The sequence below is a fragment of the Corvus brachyrhynchos genome, unplaced genomic scaffold (genome assembly GCF_000691975.1).
Source record: "Corvus brachyrhynchos isolate BGI_N302 unplaced genomic scaffold, ASM69197v1 scaffold1097, whole genome shotgun sequence".
In the NCBI taxonomy this organism is placed as follows: domain Eukaryota; kingdom Metazoa; phylum Chordata; class Aves; order Passeriformes; family Corvidae; genus Corvus; species Corvus brachyrhynchos.
Window position 1 is genome coordinate 483,627 of NW_008239003.1, and position 19,288 is coordinate 502,914.

Here is a 19,288-nt window from a genome sequence, read left to right on the forward strand (position 1 = left end):
TGTTTGCTGTTACTGCCATAGTTATTGTTGTTTGTTTGACTTGTTATACACATATAGATACATATTAGTAAAGAACTGTTATTCCTATTCCTTATATCTTTGCCTAAAAGCCCCTTAATTTCAAAATTATAATAATTCAGAGGGAAGGGGGTTGCAATTTTTTTTCTTCCATTTCAAGGGAGACTCCTACCTTCCTTGGCAGACATCTGTCTTTCAAACCAAGACAAATGCTCAAATAATTTCTGCAAGTGGCAGATTGAGAAAAGATTTGGTTATTCAAACTAACCATAATTTAGCTCCATCATTTTCACTGTTTCTGGACAACATGAAATTTTGGGAAGACACAAATACTAGCTCTGTATTTCTTATTATAAGTGTCAGGGTATTTTCAGATACTCAACAGCCTCTGTCTACCCAAAGGTTTCCCAAGAAAAAACGTATTTCTCGCTCTCTAGGGACCAGGACCCAGCATATGGTCCTGCAGTTCATAGAATCATTCATTACAAGGTTTGGGTTGGGAGCGATCTTAAACATCATCTTGTTTCAGCCCCCTTGCCACAGGCAGAAACACCTTTTGGCAGATTGATTCCTTCCTTCTGCTTCTCCAGTAATGCACTTGGGGAGTGAGTCCACTTAAAACACAAATGGGTTGTACTTTCTGGCTTTACTAGAATTTTCTGTTATTCCTGAAGATCAAACTCCAGTACTGTAAAGAGGGATTGTCTATCTCACTCCTCTCAGAAGTTGCATTCGAGCTGCTCCTAGCAAACAAACCCCAAGATTCCTCTTTCAAAGCTGGAGCATACTTAGGCAGAAAGCAAAACTTGACAATTTTCAAAAGAAGTTTATGCCCCTCTCTTGGTCAATTCAGATAATTTCTTTGGTGCAACTCTCTCTGAATCAGATTTCAACTTCATGCAATTCTTCCACTTTTTCCAAATCATAAGTAACTTTCTGGGGATTCCTTGGCTATCCAAATTCCATTAGTTACCCAAATTCCATCTCCCTGTGCTTATCTCCAGATCCACATTTACTTGCAATCCATGTCATGAATACCTGTGTTACTACATGTTTGCCAGGTTACTGGTTTCTGTATGAGCCCAGATTATCTATATTTTATCCAGAAATCAATCTGAGAACAGATATTCTGTTTACTTCTAGCAAAAAGCAATGGGAAAGCACCAGCAAGGACCTGGGTATTATTTACTATTAGCAGCAAGCAGTTCTCTTCTAAGCTGGTGACCTACATAGTGTTGAATCTGGTCACATCATGTTATGCCTCATTATGGCCCTGATCTAAAGTTTATTGAAGTCAATAGAAATATTCCTCTTGGCTTCAATGAGTATTCGATTGGACCCATGTGTGAAGCTGAAAGTACAAGAGAATCCATTTCTGTTGTGGACAGAAATCCAGCATGGGTAATTCTTTTCTTTATTCTGGGAAAATTAACACACTGTCTCTCCCATTGAGCCAATCACCCTGCATTTTTCAGCTGTAGATGCATTAATCCCACTCTCACAGCATCCACAAGCACCAAGGCTTGCCCCCTGCCTGCTTCAATGGGGCTTTCCTGCAGTTGTCCAGCCTCACATACCTGAAGTCTCCAGGTCTCCTTGACTTGCCTGGGTCTTGGTCTACAGGAACATCTGTCTTTGTCAGTGCTTTGACTGGAGAATGTGTTTGAGTCAATAGTTCACACAACAGGCAGCACAGGCTTGGGCAGTCTGGGACAACTTCCCAAAGATGCTGGGGAGACCTCCTCCATCCTTCTGGCTGGAATCACAGTAAGCCATTGGAGGACAATCACCCTCACAGCCACACAGAGGGATTTGCTGAGTACAGCCAGTGCTTCCAGCTCCTCCAGGTCTTAATGGACAATAGGCACTGGAAAATTATGCCCCTCAGTGTTGCAGCTCTCTGCACAGGATGAGTGCGAGTTCTGGATAAATTCAGCATTGTCACTGCAGTGACCATGAACAATGGGGGTTGCCTGCGGCAGAGGCCAGGCTGAAGTATGTTGGTCTGCCACAAGTATAGGTGCACAACAACTCCAGGGCAGGCAGGCAGGTAAAAGCCACTCCTTGTGTCAGTTTGGTTTCTTCCAAGGGAATCTGGGGTGTTGGCAACATCAACAGCCTTCCCTGTGGGCAGGGGGCCTTCACTGCAGAGCCAACACACGGGGTAGCAGCAGGACCCTTCCACATACACACAGAGCACAGAGAGAATGGAAGCTGCTCTGAAGGCTTTCCTTTCCCAAGGTCTGAGAATTACATGGTATTCAAGTTGCAGGCGTTGTCCTTGCTGATGGAAGAGACACACAGAGCTGGTACACAGCAGCCATGTACAGAATGGCAATGCAACACTGACATTGCAAACATACACTTATGTGCATTTCCATACCTGTGCCCAGAAATAAGTGAAATCAGTTTTCCATGAGCATTTGCAGCCAGTGAAAATCAATCATGGGCTGTTTGCAGAAAATAAGCACAAAAGGGCATAAACATGAGAGAATTGTGAATTATGTAAGGCCACTACATATTATTCTTATGAATTCTCTTAACAGAATAGCAGGGCTCTGTCAGGGGGAGGTGGGCCAGAGAGCTTCTGGAGTACTGGCTTTATGTCATGGTTCCTCCCTACAACATATAGACATGAAAGGACTCAATGCTATTTGCACAGATGACCCTCAGCCCCGAGCTCCCAGCTGCTGGACTTCCTCTGCCATTGGATGTTTTTCATGCTCCACACATGCAGGAAGCACATCCATGCTGTGGAGCACACATGTACACATGCCCAGCTGCACCACTGCACATTAGCCTGCAAAATGAGGCAGGTAACAGCTGATGCCTTACTTCTTCCCCTTGATGCACAACATCTGACAGTCTTTAATGGTAAGAGGACACAGTGGGATCCCTGTGTCACCCAGCACACTCAATCATCACTGTTTCTCTCAAATGCCTGTCTGATGCTTTATTTCCCTGTCACTGTCCAGTGGTTGCCTTCTCTCTCAACACAGTATGATCCCTTCCCCAAATACAAGTATCTCTTCCTCATCAGTCTCTCCATAGATGCCACCATTTACAGCAGATGTGAAAGTTAGTGATTCTTGTCAACAGCACAGCATAGATTTGCAGATTCACTGAATATTCTGAGTTGGAAGGGACCCACAAGGATCACTGACTCCAACTCTTTAAGTAAGGAATTGAACACACAATTAGTATCATGCTCTACCCATGTTGTAAGGTGATAAATCACTCAAGAGCCTCCATTTTATACAGGTTAACTGAGGGAAACATAAAGGTGGGAAACTGAAAGAAATGGATTGAAGTACGCAAAGCAAAGGGTAACACAGGAGCAATCACTCCCACACAGACCATCAGTCCCTCTACCTACATGAAGGGCAATGGGCACATAAAGGTAAGGACAAATTTTGTGCAGAAAATGCATCAGAAGGACTTTGGACAGCATCTGGGAATGAAGCATGATGAGGCTGCAAATATTGTGCTGTGCAGAAGGGACTTCTTTCCCCCTCATCGTTGCCAAGGGTCTGCCCCCAGCACACAAGTGAGGAGGAAGACTTAGAGAGGGGCCACAAAACAGGAAGGAAAAAGGATCTATAGAAAAATGCCTATAGAGTAACAATTATTGCAATAAAATACCTGGAGCCCTCCTCAGGTAAATAGTACTAGGACATCAAGAAGTTTTTGTGCTGAAGCAAAATTAATGATGTTCCAGGTGGCTGCTACTGGATCAAATTTCTAATAAAATGGGTAAACAGTGGGTCAGCAGCTCATACCACTCTTCTTCCCACATCCTGTCTCTATGGGGAGGAGTATCTTTCCCATATTGTCCTCTACAGAAAGAGCTTAAAGCTCCATACATCCACTACTGACTTAGCTCTTAAGGCACCACTTTGGGGTCCAGCAGCACTTTGGGCAGCCAAATGTCACAGGCAGATCTTGCTTTACTACAGTGACAACTCTGGTTTTCCAAGGCATGTCATTAATATCCTCAATATTTGATTCCTCATTGATTTCTTTGGCCTTACTAATTGATGCAGACAGCTTCTCCACTTTGGTTAAGCATCATGACAGCTTTGCTTGACTCACCAAGGAGGTGAGACAAGACTGTTTCTACAAGGGCTGGGGTTCATACAGCGTCTTTGTGAACCACAAGTCATACGGATCACATCTGGTCATGTTGAAAGTTACCCTTCACATACCATCAAAAAGCAGAAGCCGACCCCAAACAGCTGCAAGCCCTTAACCATGGTCCTTCCAAAAGTAAAGACCATGCTTCAAGCTATATGAAAACAAACAGCTACAAGTTTCTTTTGTAATTACATGTAAAAATGCCAGGCAACATGGTTCTGTAAAATACCTTTCGAACCTCATAATGCCACATTTCTCAGCATGTGACTTCCCAGAGCATGCAAGGAGTATCCTCTTCATCAAATTAATAGCAGCATATCCCCAGTTGTAATAATCTGGCTGCTCAGAGCCATTCTAGTCACAACTCCTTATGTGGCCCTGGGAGATCCTTGCTCCGTCAAGAGCAAAATATCCCATACTTGATAATTGGGATAACACTTGAGCAATACCCAAATTCAAATCTCCCATTCTTTCTATAAAACCAGTAAAAATTTATGTCTGGATAGACGTTCACTCACTGCTGGACTGTCTCCCATGAGCTACAGCTGACCATGACTAAGAGGATCCAGAGCACAAAACCAAATAAAAAGTCCCCTCCCATCACTGGTCCCTTTGTAGTGACTATTTTGGCCTGTAAAGCTTTTGCAGGGACAGATCTAACAAGACACAACTCCTAGGTGACCAATGCTGAAAAGGCTTCCCGTGGCCTTGAGCGCAGTGCCTGCCCTCTCCAGCATCACCCGTGTTTGGATGGGATAACCACCATCTAGTGGTATGTGAAGGCCACTTCACCTTCCAGAGACACTGATGGTGTGACTTCCCATCTCTTTCCACCTCGAGTACAGATCTGCAGATTTTCTCAGCACATACAAATCAGGGAAAACACAAAAACAGTAGAAGATGGTGTAAAGCAAATGCCTCTATAAACGAAGTAGCAAACAAGAGATTAGCTTAAAGGCATGAGGAATTCCTACTGTACCATAGGATTTTCAGCATAAGTAAGTAATTTTACAAAGTATGCACATTCCTTAACTGAAGCCACAATGATAGTAGGCTGCCATGAGAGAATCTCCAATGGCCCTCAAATGTATAAATTCCTCCAAGGGGAATCAGTGTTAGGAGTCCATCCACCTTGCTAAAAAGCATGCCTGATATTAAGGACATGGAAGATTAATGGCTGAATACATCATTAAGTAGCAAGCTAGACCAATATCAGTGCTGACAGCAATATATTAATTTCTACCTCCTTCTCAGCAGCTAAATTAAATACTGCCACCCAAGAAGAAGAACACAGAGAGACATAGCTCATCATTTTTTTCATGTGCTTCTATACTGTGCCTGCAAAAAATGGAATTTTTCCAAAATATTAGTGCCAAGTCCTCCTCAAACGCACTGTAGATTCATAGGTGCAATTAATTTACCTTCACATACTAATCAGGTGTTTCTCTCAGCAAATGGCCACATGTTACATGTCCAATAAGACATTTCTGGATACAAAATTTGATTTGTATCTACAATCATGCTCATTGTGAACCAAAAGTAGGCATTGGGTTTTGAAAGTGCTCTCTTTATTACCTGCACTGCCTCCTTTTGATCTAATAAAAACATCAGAAGCTGTGGTACTTTTTAAATACTCATTTGATGCAACTGGTCCAGATCAGGTGTAATTTCATACCCAAACACTTGGCTAATGTTTGCACAATGAGTGTTTTCCTTGATTTTTTAATAGGCTTTAATGACTAACATGAACTTGGCTGAAGCTTGACAAGACACCTCATTCTCCATATTTGTCTACTGAAACTCTGAAAAGCCTTTGGTGATGTCCACCAAACAGATCTCTGCCAGTGGGAAGCGGATCAGGAAAACATTAAATATTTGCAATAGTACCTGCTCTGGTTTGATCGGCTCAGTTGTTGTGAAAATGTCAGAATAATGTTGCCTCTCAAAGACACGATCCAACACTTCTAGCTGCTGCTGGGTGAAAAGGTCTCCTCGCATCTGTTTCCGAAGAAAATCTCTGCTTGGGAGAGAATGGCCATTTGGTACTGGAGATTCCTGAATACCTTTCAAAGAGGAGAGAGAAGAGGAAAAATAAGTAGTCATCTCAATGATGTGACCTAAAGCACAGTGTCTCATTTTATCCCTTGAATAGATGTAGGTACCAGTATGGTGAAGCCATGAAGACTTCTTGAGACGTTACAATTTGCTGGAAAACACACTGAACAGTCTTGCATTGCAGACAACCTTTAACCCGTTAACAACTTCACCCATAATTTAAAGGCAGGACACAGGATAATGGTCACATTTTTGCCTGCATCACTTCTACTGTGCCACCTGGGAACCTGTCTAGTTCATGGTCTGTATACAGGAGAACACAGAAGATAAGTAGATGGCCTGATGATGACAGTCACAGTCAACTTGGGTCAACTCCAGCAGAACGCTTTGTCCAGTCACCACCCACACACTCTGTCCCCTTCCTGTGCTACCTGCAAGTCCTGCTCAACTCCATCCCATGCTGAGCTCTGAGCTCTGAGCTCTGGCATGCCTGTGTCGGGAAACACAGACTCCCTATGAAGCACTATCTGCAGCACTGGCCAGGCAACCCCAAAGAAGTAGCACAGCTTACGTTGTACTAAGGTGAAGAATCCCTGGGCTGAGTTACCACTACCACACCCTCAGCAAGGCCCGGTCCAAGATGCAGTCCTGACCATCCAACTCACTTTGTATTTCTCCAGCTTACTGGCAGCATGCAAGCCTGGGCTCCAAAGCACATTTTCCTCCTTCTCCCCTTTGGCAGAGATTTTTAGAAGGAGTCATAAGTGACTGGCCATGGCTGAAAAGCCATGAGACAAGTTTGAAAAATGTGTGATTGGCAGTCTGAAAAGACTCTAGTAATACAGGGACTTGTTTCAATTTGCTTCTTGCAGATTCACAGTGGTTTCCTACTTTTCCTTCAGCTGTCAGTGCTGGAAATATGTCTTTTATGCACTGAAAACTGAGATCTGCAGTATTCCCGGGACTCCAGGAGGTGGAACTCCAAGAACAACAGTAAATATCAGATTTCTTCTCCAGATGGCAACATCGAACTAGACAGAGGGAGGAAATGTTTTAAAAATAGAATCTAGCTGCCAGAATAGTTCTGAGGAGCAGAAATCAACTGCATCCTTAATAGCAAGATTTCCATGAGTGCTGCAGTTGCTTACAGTCCAAGAAGTCTGCAGAGGAATAACATCGCTTAGGCCTCCTCTGGCAGATTCTGCATCAAGTTTTTTGATGGCAAGTATAGAGGTGCTCTGTACAAAAACGGCTCATTTCTGTAGACATCAGTGCTGCCCACAAGCACGTGCTGGCCATCAGTAACATGAGTGATGCTTGGTGGACAAGATTTTTCACAAAGAACTGTTGATTTGAGATCATCCTTCAGCATAGATGGATTTTGCAGAAAATGCTGTCTATGCAGAAAGCTGGGCTTCTTTAAGGCAGAGTTCTCAGACCAGGGGACCAACACAGGGAAATACCTGTTTCAACCTCAGCTTCTAACACTGAATTTAAGCAGAACTCTCCTTATACTGAACAGACATTTGATGTTAGCAGTAAATGCTGGAAACTTCCTTCTCGATTTGACATCAGCAATTTCAGTGACAACAACTTTATATTTACCCTTCTTAGAGAAAGTAATGCAATTTTATCAATGGTAGATGATGTTGGCTTTTGTAAAGTGCAAGGATCAGTTTATTCCACACACGAAGGGAAACAAAAACCTGAACCTGTGGTCTAAATAGTATGTCTAAGTGTGAAAAGGTGCAGAGGGATACAAGAAAGCAGTGTCCCTTTAAATTGTTTGGTTTTCTTTTTTTTTTTTTTTTTTTTTACCATTCTAAATCAAATAATATCTAATAGACCCAGTGCTGGGTTTAGTCAACCATGTCTTATAGAATTAAAATTCTGGTTGGTAGCTGCATGGTAGCACAGGGCCAGGGAGACCCTGTCTCTAGAGCATGGAAAAGCTGGCTTTAAATTTCAGGTTAAACTGTTACTCACAATTTGGCATCAAAGTTAAAGCTTTATGCAGTTTTGGGATAAAGGGGAGTGAAATGATACAAGACAGGTATGTCCTGAAAACTGTTCTTGGTGATGCCAGTACAGGCTGTGCACTGTTTGCGCACCCAGAGGTCGGAAGTATAATGAGATCCCCTTGTGTTTGAAAATGGAGCTGCAGTCCCACCTTTCACCAGTGGCACTTTTATTATATAGTGCAGCTCCAGATTTTTGGGAGTGAACATCTTGGAGAAGAGGAGGCCGGTGAAAGGAAAGCCTGGGACAGCAGCCTCAGCCAGGGACAGGCGCTGGGACAGCATAGTGCTGGGAGTGGTCTCCCACCCCAGATACTGGAGTGTGAAGTCCAGGAATAAAGGCACCACCATGTGCCTGTGCCACCACATCCTTAAATCTATCCCAGCTGCCCTTCCTCCAATGGGCAATGAGGCAGGGGATGACCCTAACGCACTGCCACCAAAGCACAAGGAAGAGGAGGGTATTTCTCTCTGCAAGAGAAGTATGAAATCATGTGGAGACGGTAGTGGGGCTCTGGGGGGTTTTGGTCTCAAGGTCAGTATTTGATATGTTGCTGGAAGTGCAACATATGCTGCCAGGCAGAATGGGCTGCCAACTCACACCATTTGTACATCCCTGTTTGCCAACATCTCCACATGCTGTCCTGAGGACGTGAGATGGGATCAGTCTCCAAGACATACTTTCCAGTGCAGTCAGGCTGTCCTGGGATGAGGAATAATGCATGCAGCATTTGTGCTAGGGAGGGACCTCGACAGGGGTCAGACAGGACTGGGACCCCTGAGAAGGCTGTCACTGCACAAAAGGAAGCGAAGCACCCAAGCCTCCCTCACTCTCATTATCACCTGCTCTCCAGATCCTGTGAACAAAGGAATAGCTTGTACTTTTGCACTGTGTCTCCCAAATTCAGATTAATTGCCAGTGACTTCTGGGTTCTGCTGTAGAAATAAAGGACTTCCTGTATGCTGCATATGACACAGGAGTTTGTGAAGGTCTTCAGGATGTGTTTGGCTGTTAGACATTATATAAATAATACCATTAACATTATACATTGTTTAATTAGAATATCCTTGATAAACAAAATACTGTTGGAAGGTTTGAAACAATTTTAATTATAAACAGGCTCCAGGGAGTGGTAAAAACATTTTTCATATAATCAGTGCATCCACGTAGGGTTTCATCCACATGTTTTATTGACGATAGCACTGCATGTATACCTACCTATTCTGCAAAACAATTAGTTCCCAATTCAATGGCATCTTTCCAGAAATTCTAGTGAAGAGCACAGATGTAACACTCTCCTTAGTACAAAAGATGACATTCTTTCCAAGCAAACGTTCCTTCCCCTATCTCTAGCAGAATGTGCATGTGGGATAAGATGATGCCCTTAGCCCACAATTTCCTGAACTACCTCTTACGAAATGCACTGAGATGTAATGCTTTGAGGCCCGTCACAATGCTGCAGGGAGAGCCTCCACATGCTGCTCCTCCAGCACTGGGGCTCCAGCACACACCACGCCTGCTTGAACAGCCACCCTACCATGTGACTCAAGTCCCCCCCAGGCATCCCACCCAGCTCAGAACACTGACTCAGTTTCCCATAGGTGCACATAATTTGGAGAGCAATCCCACCTGCAACCTGCAGCTGGAAATCATGTCATGTTGGGGACATGTCTGAGCAACATCCTCCCTGGTTCCAAACTCACTGACGGTCATTCACTTGGCAGGGAAAATGTAATCCTTTCTCACTCTGAGAGAGAATGTATGGACACATTCTGTTCACACCTTGCCCAGAAAACTGACCTGTGGTTTCATAACAAAAGCCAGACATGCTGCTAAAGGAACTGGCCTGCCTTGGACGTAATAATGGTATCAAACACAAGCAAAGATTTTCTGTGGCTAGCCAAAGTCTGAACAACCTAAAAAAAGTCTGGGAAGAGTTAGGCACAGAAGAGATCCACCTCTGAGAAGAGATACCACACACAGTCTTGATGACAAAAGACTGCAATAAGTGATGTGGGTGTCATCCAGAAAATATGGAATCACTGCATGGTTTGGGTTGGAAGGGATCTTACACACCATCAAGTTCCAATCAGCTGCCATGTGCACAGACACCTTCCACAATTCAGGTTGCTTAAAGTCCTGTCTGACCTGTCCTTGGACACTGTGACTAACACATCTTTGTTTATTAAGAGTAAGTTATTTTCTGAGGACCTAAGCAAACAGCAAGATCAGTTTAAAGAATTTGATAAATTGAGATCTCATTTTTCTAGTGCACTTCTATGGTTAGATACTCATCCATGACATGCTTTCTGAAACAGCAGGAGAATATTTGAAATTGCTAAATACAAGTAAACCAGAACTTTAGCAATACTCACCATACAACTCGCTTAATTTAAAATACTGTTTCTAAGACTACAGACCAAAATAAGAAGAACAAAAGACCCTATCTTCACAAAACACTAAAGCATATTTAAAAGCCCTAAAACTTAGTATGACAACAAGGCAAAATATAGAAATACCGGTAAAAAGCACTGAAATATAGAAAAGGCTCAGTTCCACCCTTTTTAAACTGGTAAGAACACCAGCACAATTTCAGATAGTGATAGGCCAAGGGGGAACAGTTTTAAACTGAAAGAAGAGAGATTTAGATTAGATGTTAGGAAGGAATTGTTCCCTCAGAGGGTGGTAAGGCCCTGGCACAGGGTGCCCAGAGAAGCTGTGGCTGCCCCATCCCTGCAAGTGTCCAAGACCAGGCTGGATGGGGCTTGGAGCAGCCTGGGATAGTGGAAGGTGTCCCTGCCCATGGCAGGGTATGGAACGAGGTGGTCTTAAAGGTCCATTCCAACATGAACTCTTTTATGATCCTATGATTCTATTTAAATACTGTGTTACAGTGTATAGACCTTGCCCTGGTGCAGTTCCCCTTGAGAGTCTCAGCAAGATGACAACAGCTGAGAAACAGGTGCCAAACACAAATCCAGCTGGACTAATATTTCCAGTACTATTAATAATCAAGGTGTGCCATGAAGTGTGCACCTTCATGGTAGATTCATCTGATGCGGTGCCTTTCTGAAGATAAAAGGAATCTACTGGTTTCAGATTTTCAGGTTGTTTTCTTTTTTTGAGCAACATGCTTTTACAGGGTGAATCAAGGAAATACATAGCTAGTGCCATGAACAGCCTACATTCATAAAGGACATGATTTGTGCCTCTAATTTGTACTGTCCAACTTCATTACCTGTTATCATACCTAATTACTCCACCTTATAGGGAAATGCAGGCTAATTAGGGAGGATGTTATTCACCACATTTAAAACATTATGAAGCAAATGAAATATTACCAGGAGGCAAAAAGGTGATTTGTTTTCTTGTAGCATGCATGTAAATTAGTCCAGAGAAGATAAAGACTCTGTTTAATTACCACATGAAAGGTTTTGTTTAAAATGTAAGGTAAGCTGAATTGTTGTACCACCTTCTCAGGATTATATACATTTGGCAGACAGCTGCCTCAGAATACTCTTCCCAGCAAAGTATTAGCTTCAGGACCACATATGTGGAGAGAGATCTTTGTATTTACACTATTCAAATTTTCTAAGCCCTGTTATTACTTTTTTTTGAAGGATGGTATCACTGAAAAGGATCTTTCTACTTTGAAGTGTGTGTAGCTGATCGCCGTGCAAATGTTTTCAAGAGAAATCACTATATTTCACAAAGATGGGTATGAGTTTTATCGCAGATCAAAGTGAGAAAGAAGGGGAAAAAATGATAAATCATCAGAGATCCAAAAATACTTTTCATTTGGAGAAGATATCAGGCCATTTCGTTGGCACTGATAGAGTGTCTGCTCTGTCTCCATTATCCACTGAAGGCAGCCAGAGTCAGGAGCTGACTACGCTAGATTATATTCCCTATAAGATGGTCACCAATATATATATATATGATCTTCAACCTCTATTGATTGACCAATTTCACAAGCAAAGACTGGTGAAATGAAGCTGAAATGAACATCATGCTTTAACTCATTGAACCCATCAGGCCTGAGTTAATCTCACTGCCCACTGTCTCTGATAGAATTCAATTGATCAATCATGTTTCGGTGATAGTACCATTTCAGTGGCTTATTGCTTCTTCATTTCAAGCCTTGACCTGTTAGATATACTTGGACCAGCTCAGCTCCTTCTGGAGACACAGAGACCCACATCTGCCAACAGCAGTGCATTTTCCTGCCTTCAAGCTCAGGAAAACTCAGGTGAGAGTGAATACTCTCACCTTCACATTCTGTTTTTACAGGCATTCTACCAACTTTGCTCTCAGGATGGTTGTGAGGACATGAGGACTCTGAATGGCCTCAGCCTCCTGCCCTCTGTTTAGTGCTTGGACAAGCAGAGACAGTGCCAGTTTGGCGGCCATCTAGATCCAGCCCTTGTATGCGGCAAAAGCAGTGCACAGTACCAGTACACAGGCAGACTGTCCCCAGAACAGTCCCAGCCAGATGCTGCCAGCAACTTGCACACCCCAGAAGTGCAAGGCTGGCCAGGGTTCACCATGCCTGTGGCTAGCACTGAATGGCGAGGGGTCTTCAGTGATGTTTCATCTGCCATTTAAATGCATAGCCAGCCTGAGTGCATCCCATTTGCCACTAGCCTGGCCTCCCTCCTGCCTTTTTCTCCTGCAGAGTCCGCTGCACTGCTGGCATCAAGGGCCATTTGGATTCTGCTGCCACCTTGGTTCCAGCTGCCCTTACTCCAGCCAGCAGTAACTGGAAGGTCCCTGGCTCTTCCTAAGCTGCCTTCACCCCATGCATAGTCTTGCAGACCAGGCTGCATCTCCCTAGCTCCCTGAGGTGAGCCCTCACCACACTACACTCCTTCCAGCAGCACCCATCTGCAGAGCATGTCTGGCCAGTGCCTGTACATCCAGCACTAGATTTGCACTGGCTCTGGGGAATGGAAGAAGCAAGACAAAAGGAGCTGAGCCCTGTCATTGGCCTGTCAGTGCTGCTCTTCCTGAAATGCTCAGCAGTACAGCGATTAGCACATTTATCACCAACCAGACACCTCTGGTCCTTCACTGACAAGTGATGGAGCTCTTCTCCACCATGAGAATATTTGTTTCTTTTCTGTAGGGCAGCTGGAGGTCCTCCCTCATGTACAACCTGGAGTCAGGCTGTATACCCACAAGATGTATGAACTGGAGTTGTGCCGGTACACCCTCGAAATGCCATCCCACAGCATTGCTGCAAATCTGCACAATGAGGGTGGTTATGAGACTCACCAACAAAGCAAGTCTATTTAGTGAACAGATTTCCCATGAGATTACAGCTGTCCTCCTCCTCCAGTTATTTTAATCCCAGAGTAGCCGTATATGGAAATGTTTTTATATATCTCCTAGGAAAAATCTGCCGTCTCTGCCATCCCACATTCAACAAAGATATGGTGGGACCTCACACCTCAGCAGCCCTAATGCTTGTAAATCTGACAGCCTATACATCTGAGCAAACATTTGTGCAAATAGTGCCACTGAGTGGAGCTGGACTGCTTGTGCACCTGCCCAGGCTTCCATCAGGATGGACTTTGCTCATGCCCCAAGCCTTGCACACACAGGACACAGCCCTGCACCCTGCACAGTCTGCACCTAGGACAAACACTGCCCTTTGGCTGGGGGACTTCCCACAGGTCAGAGCATCTGACAGCAGGCCTGGACTTGTTTTGCTGCCCAGCAGCTCCAGCGAGGGCTGTGGTGGTGGAGGGGAGTCGGTTGAACTGTCCCCTGCTGTGCTCTAGGACCCCAGCACAGGTGTCTCTGCAGATGTGCCCACCCCAGTCGGGGTCCAGGAACACAGTAGACGGCAATCTGTGGAGCAGCATGGGCTAGTGTCCTGACCATCCCTAGCCTGGCAGCTGTCAGTTCAGCCTCCATGCAGCATTCTCAAGGAACGACAGTGATGTTCATGGGCACCAGCCCCGCCATGTGGCAGAGTCTACCTGAGAACAGTGGCTGGAGGGACTGATGAAACCACTGGAAGTTCTATGACTGCTCTTCTGCCACAGTTTTATGTTTAAAAAACAGCAAAAATTATGTCAGTGATATCCCCCTTCATGGTGGGGAATTTAGAAGTGCAGAGATGAAGGCTGAAAGGTAGAGGCTGAGTAGAACAGAGAGGATGCCCCAAGCCTGGCCAGCAGAGAATGGGAACATGCATCCCACCGTGGCTACTGGGCCACAGGAGACTGTGGGCACCTGGAAAAGCCTCCAGGTTCATGGGACCCCTTGGCCAGCTACAGTGTAATGTGGAAATATGCTTGTGTTTCTGTGATTTCTGTAGCAACTAAGGTGAGCAGTAACTACAGTGATTATATACTAAATGTCATGACAACTTTCTTAAAAAATGATTGTGCGAAACTGATTCTCTTCCTAATCCATTTCTGTAAGCTGTGTTCAGCTTCAGAGACATGCACTTTATATCATGTACTCCCAGCTCAAAAGGCATTTTAAAATGATTGTTAAAAGCTTATTGAAGCAAATTTTAACAAAGTTTATACCTATTTCCATACCATATCATAGCATATCTTTTCATCACTTCTTTTAAAAAAACTAATTTCTATGTATGCTTGGGTGAGAGACTAATGCAGGTTGCAGGTGAAACTGTGTTCTGTGTAGGTTTGGAAATGCTACAATGGCCTCTGGTTACAAACAAGCGGGAGAGGATTTCAGAGAGCTCTGAAAAATACTAGGAGACAGAAATTTGACAGCCAAAGGAAAAGTGGTGGTAGGATAGGCAGCCGAATGGGGTCTGCGCAAACAGTGACCAGCTCGGGACCTAGAGCTCTGCTGCATCCCAGCAAGCTTTGCCTAAGGGAGGAAGCCTTCAAGCAAGGCAAAGCTCCAAAGAAATGCAGAGGACTCCCAAACAGCAATGCTACTCCTCCTAAAATGGAAACTCCTAGCAAAGCATTCAAGCAGTACCACCAAGATATGATGAAGCTGGTTTTACTAAAAGCAAAGGAGAGAAAAACCTGTGGAGGATGAAGCTTGCTCTACCAGTAGTGGTGCTCTGCATTGTCTCACAAATGGAAGGTGTCCGCCTACATTTCCCATGCAATTGTCCACAAAGAGCTCTAATAAGGAGTTCTTACACCTGCAGACTTTTCTCGTGCATAAATTACATATCGCCTAATTTTACAAAATCACAAATAGTGGTCTCAAGCCTGCAACTGTTGACACAAAGAAGGAACTACTGTCAGAGATTAAGTCAGCATAATGGCTTACAGTCATAATGCAATACACAGGAATAAAACACCATTTTAAAATGTAATATGCAGCTACAGATTTTTACAAGTCACACAAAGTGCAAATTTAATGATATTTTTATATATTTTATCTGCATGCATTAGTTGAGAGAAATTATGTTTTAAATATCCTCCACAGCTGCGTAATGTGGTTTTAACACTTCAAAAATTTCTGTGTACTTCTTATACCTAGGAGCCACATCTGTCCTTTGGCTGCACTTCCTGTCTACTTGAAAACAGACACGCTCTGCCACAGTGACCATAAGCTGGAGTGTGCCCGAGCCACCATGACGCAGCTTGCTACTTGTGGCATGGGCGGGCAGCTCCCAAAGTCAGGGAGGTTACCACCAGTGCCCAAGAGATTGGCGCTGATGGGAGGTCCCCACAGCTGCACCCACCCTGTGCCTGGGTAGCCTCTGGCATCCTCCAGCCCCAGCACCCAGCTCCAGGAGGGAGGGTATGGTGCTGCTGTCACCACCCCAGATCTCACCACTGCAATTTGGGAGATCTTGTCTGCTGGCATAGGAGATCCTGTGAATGAATGGGGTGTGCAGAGCAAAATTTGGTGAGATGAGCAGTGGACACTATCTCTCTGAATGTCTTTGAGGTTTTTGACTTGGTTTCCCACCACCTCCTCCTGGAGAAACTGATAGGATGGAAAAGTGATCTCACAGTAACCTTCTGAAATTCAGCAAAGACGAATGCAAAGTCTGGCACTTGGGAAAACACAATCCAGGAGTGCATCACAGGTTGGGATCAACCAGGCTGGGGAGCAGGTCTGTTGACAGGACCATGAGGGTGCTGGTGGACACCAAACTCATTGAGAATGACCAGTGTGCTGCTGTGGCCCAGCAGGATGCTAGGCTGCATCAGCAAAGGCATTGCCAACGGAGATAGAAAAGTCATTGCCCCACTCTACTCAGTATCTGGAATGTTGTGCTCAGTTTTGGACTCCACTACACCAAACAGATGTGGACAGGCTGGAGAGGGTCCAGAGAAGGGCCAGAAAGATAATCCAAGGGCTGGACAGCTGCCATACAAGCAAAGGCTAAGTGATCTGAGTTTGTTCAGCCTTAAGAAAAGAAGGTCTTGTCCTTCTTTTGTCATGTTCCACTACTAAAAGTGTGGAATGTTGCACTATTAAAAGTGTGGCTACAAGAAAAATGGAGACTCCCTTTTTACAAGGAGTCATTTGGAAAAGATAGGGGGTAATGGGTACAAGTGAGTCCTGGGGAGATTCCAGTTGGACACACAGCAAAAATTATTCGCAGTGAGAACAAGCAGCCCCTGGAATAACCTCTGCAGGGAAGAGTTGGATTCCTCAATGTTGGGCACTTTTAGAATTTGGCTGGGCAGCGTGTTGGACTGTCTTGTCTAGGCTGTGCTTTTGCCAATAAAAGTTGGACCAGACTGTGCTTGAGGTCCCTTCCAGCCTGGTGTTCTAGGACTCTATATGGAAAAGGTAGATGGTGACCCAAAAAAATGTTGTGCCTCTGTATATGCTTGTATTTTATGGTTCTGCTGTAAATATTCTGACATACTGGAGACTGAACAAAATAAAACAGCCAAGATTTTACTTTTAAGGAAAAACAGTGTAGCTCTTTTCTAATTGCTGTAATTGATTAGTGTCATCTAAACATTAATTATTTATTCTGCACTAAATTTAGCAATCTACAGTACAACTCCCCTGACGCTGTGCTTATCACACAGAAGCCCTTATTAAGCGCCTGTGGGTGAATCTCCCTGCATGTATTTGTGTTATTTCAAAACCTGCTTTCATTTAGTGAGAGGTTGAGGGGATCACTTTTTGGGCCGCATCACAGAAATTCTTGCAAAGGTCTCTTGAGCTGGAGAGCCTGTTCCTGCAGCTTCAGTTGAGACAAAGACTCCGGCAACATCCTCACCACACCAGCAGGTGAGGCTGACCTCATGTTTGTGCCAGTTTTTCTAATGTCACTTATCTCCATTCCATCGAATGAGATAACTGCTCCAGGCAAAAAATAATAATTAAATATATATACACATATATATATATTTTACTTACTTAATTTTATGTATATCTAAATATATATTGGGGGGGGGGGGGGGGGAGAGAGAGATGGCTAGATCTTGGCAAATAATTTTGGAAGACCACTGTATCCAATATTTCCTCTTTGTTCCCAACAGCCAGATGTTACAAACCAGTGGTTTCCATGACTCAGTGATGGTGGTCTGAGAGTGAATTCCTGGCATGGCAGACACAGTTTTGCCTCTCTGTGTTTGCTTTATGCCACAGAAGCCAAGGGCAGGGATGTGGCTCTGACTACACTGCAAAGCTGCAGTGATGGGAAAATTTTCAAGACTTTTTCTTCTACAGAAAAACACTTATAGACTGAAACTGAATCTTGTTCGCAAGCAGAAATCATTTCTGAAGAACTGTGTGACACAAAGCCCTACTGGAGAAAATACTGAACATGTTGAGAGACCCCATCCTGAGACTTTAAAATGAAGTTTATTTTAGTTTTCCAGTTCAAAATAATTTCAGTGTTTAAATAGAAATTAATCAGTTTATATGGAATCATGGAATCACAAATTCAATTACATTGAAAAAGTCTTCTAAGATTGTCAAGACCAGCCATTTACCCAGCTCTGCCAAGACCACCACTAATCCATGTTCTTAAGCATCATGTCCTCACATATTGTAAAGACTATGCATGGAGACTGCACTAGTGTTCTGGATAGCCTGTTTCAACATTTGACACCCATTTCAGTAAAGAATTTTTTCCTAATATCCAATCTAAACCTCCCCTGGTGCAGCTGAAGGCTATTTCCTCTCATCCTGTCACAGAATCCCAGACTGGTTTGGGTTGGAAGGGACCTTAAAGCTCATCTCATTCCACCTTCCACTAGACCAGGTTGCTCCAAGCCCCAATCAACCTGACCATGAACACTTTCAGGGATGGGGCACCCTGTGCCAGGGCCTCACCACCCTCACAGGGAAGAATTCCTTCCCAGCATCCCATCTAACCCTGCCCTCTGTGAGTCTGAAGACATCACCCCTTGTCCTATTATCTATCTATCTATCTATCTGTCTATCTGTCTATCTATCTTTCATCTACATTTAAAAGTATTTAAATGTAAATAAGCCATCACTCCTCATGACTAACCAAACCTGGGTGGGTACCAGTCTCTCCTCCCCCACCAGGTACTTCTTTTATTTATGTAAAAGACAAAAACTTTTCCTTTAAAGAGGTTTATGGAATCTTTAGGAGAGGTTCATTATAATTTTTCATGGTTTCACTTCCCCATGTCTCTTTTTGACTTTATTCCCTTTAGAAAGAAAGGAAACACACTCAGGATGCACGCTGCCTGAAATGTTTCTTCCTTACATACATACACATGTGTATACATAAACATTTAGATGTAGCCATGGGTTCTTCACGGAACCATGCAGGACCACGTCCGCTTCCCCACACTCCAGCCAAAGGCAGAGCTGGGAAGACCAAACCACTCAGGGTTCACAAAAATGACTGGATTGCACCACTGTACTTTTAGGTAAAATCTTTGAAAGAGACCCTTATTTTAGAAAGAAAGAAAAAGAAAAAAAGAAAACTTGTAACATGTAACTCTGCTACTGCTGCACATGGGAGTGGCCAGGGGCTTGGAGAGGGAGGCTGTTAACTCCCCCAGCAGGAACTGAGGGGATCATCATCCATGCCAGTGTTCCTCTCCATGAAGGTATTATGGCAGGCAATGACTGAGAGTGTGCTCTGTTACTGGGATTAACTGGGAGC

General features: G+C 44.0%; 1 protein-coding gene across 1 annotated transcript in view; it reads right to left on the reverse strand.

Annotated features, from left to right (window-relative positions):
- The window catches only part of PAX5 (paired box 5), a 132,196-nt gene that overhangs the window by 79,714 nt on the left and 33,194 nt on the right, over positions 1-19,288 (reverse strand). Inside the window, exon 6 of the mRNA XM_008637450.2 lies at positions 6,040-6,215. Within this exon, the coding sequence (XP_008635672.2) occupies positions 6,040-6,215 (176 nt within the window). The remainder of the gene's footprint in view (positions 1-6,039; positions 6,216-19,288) is intronic.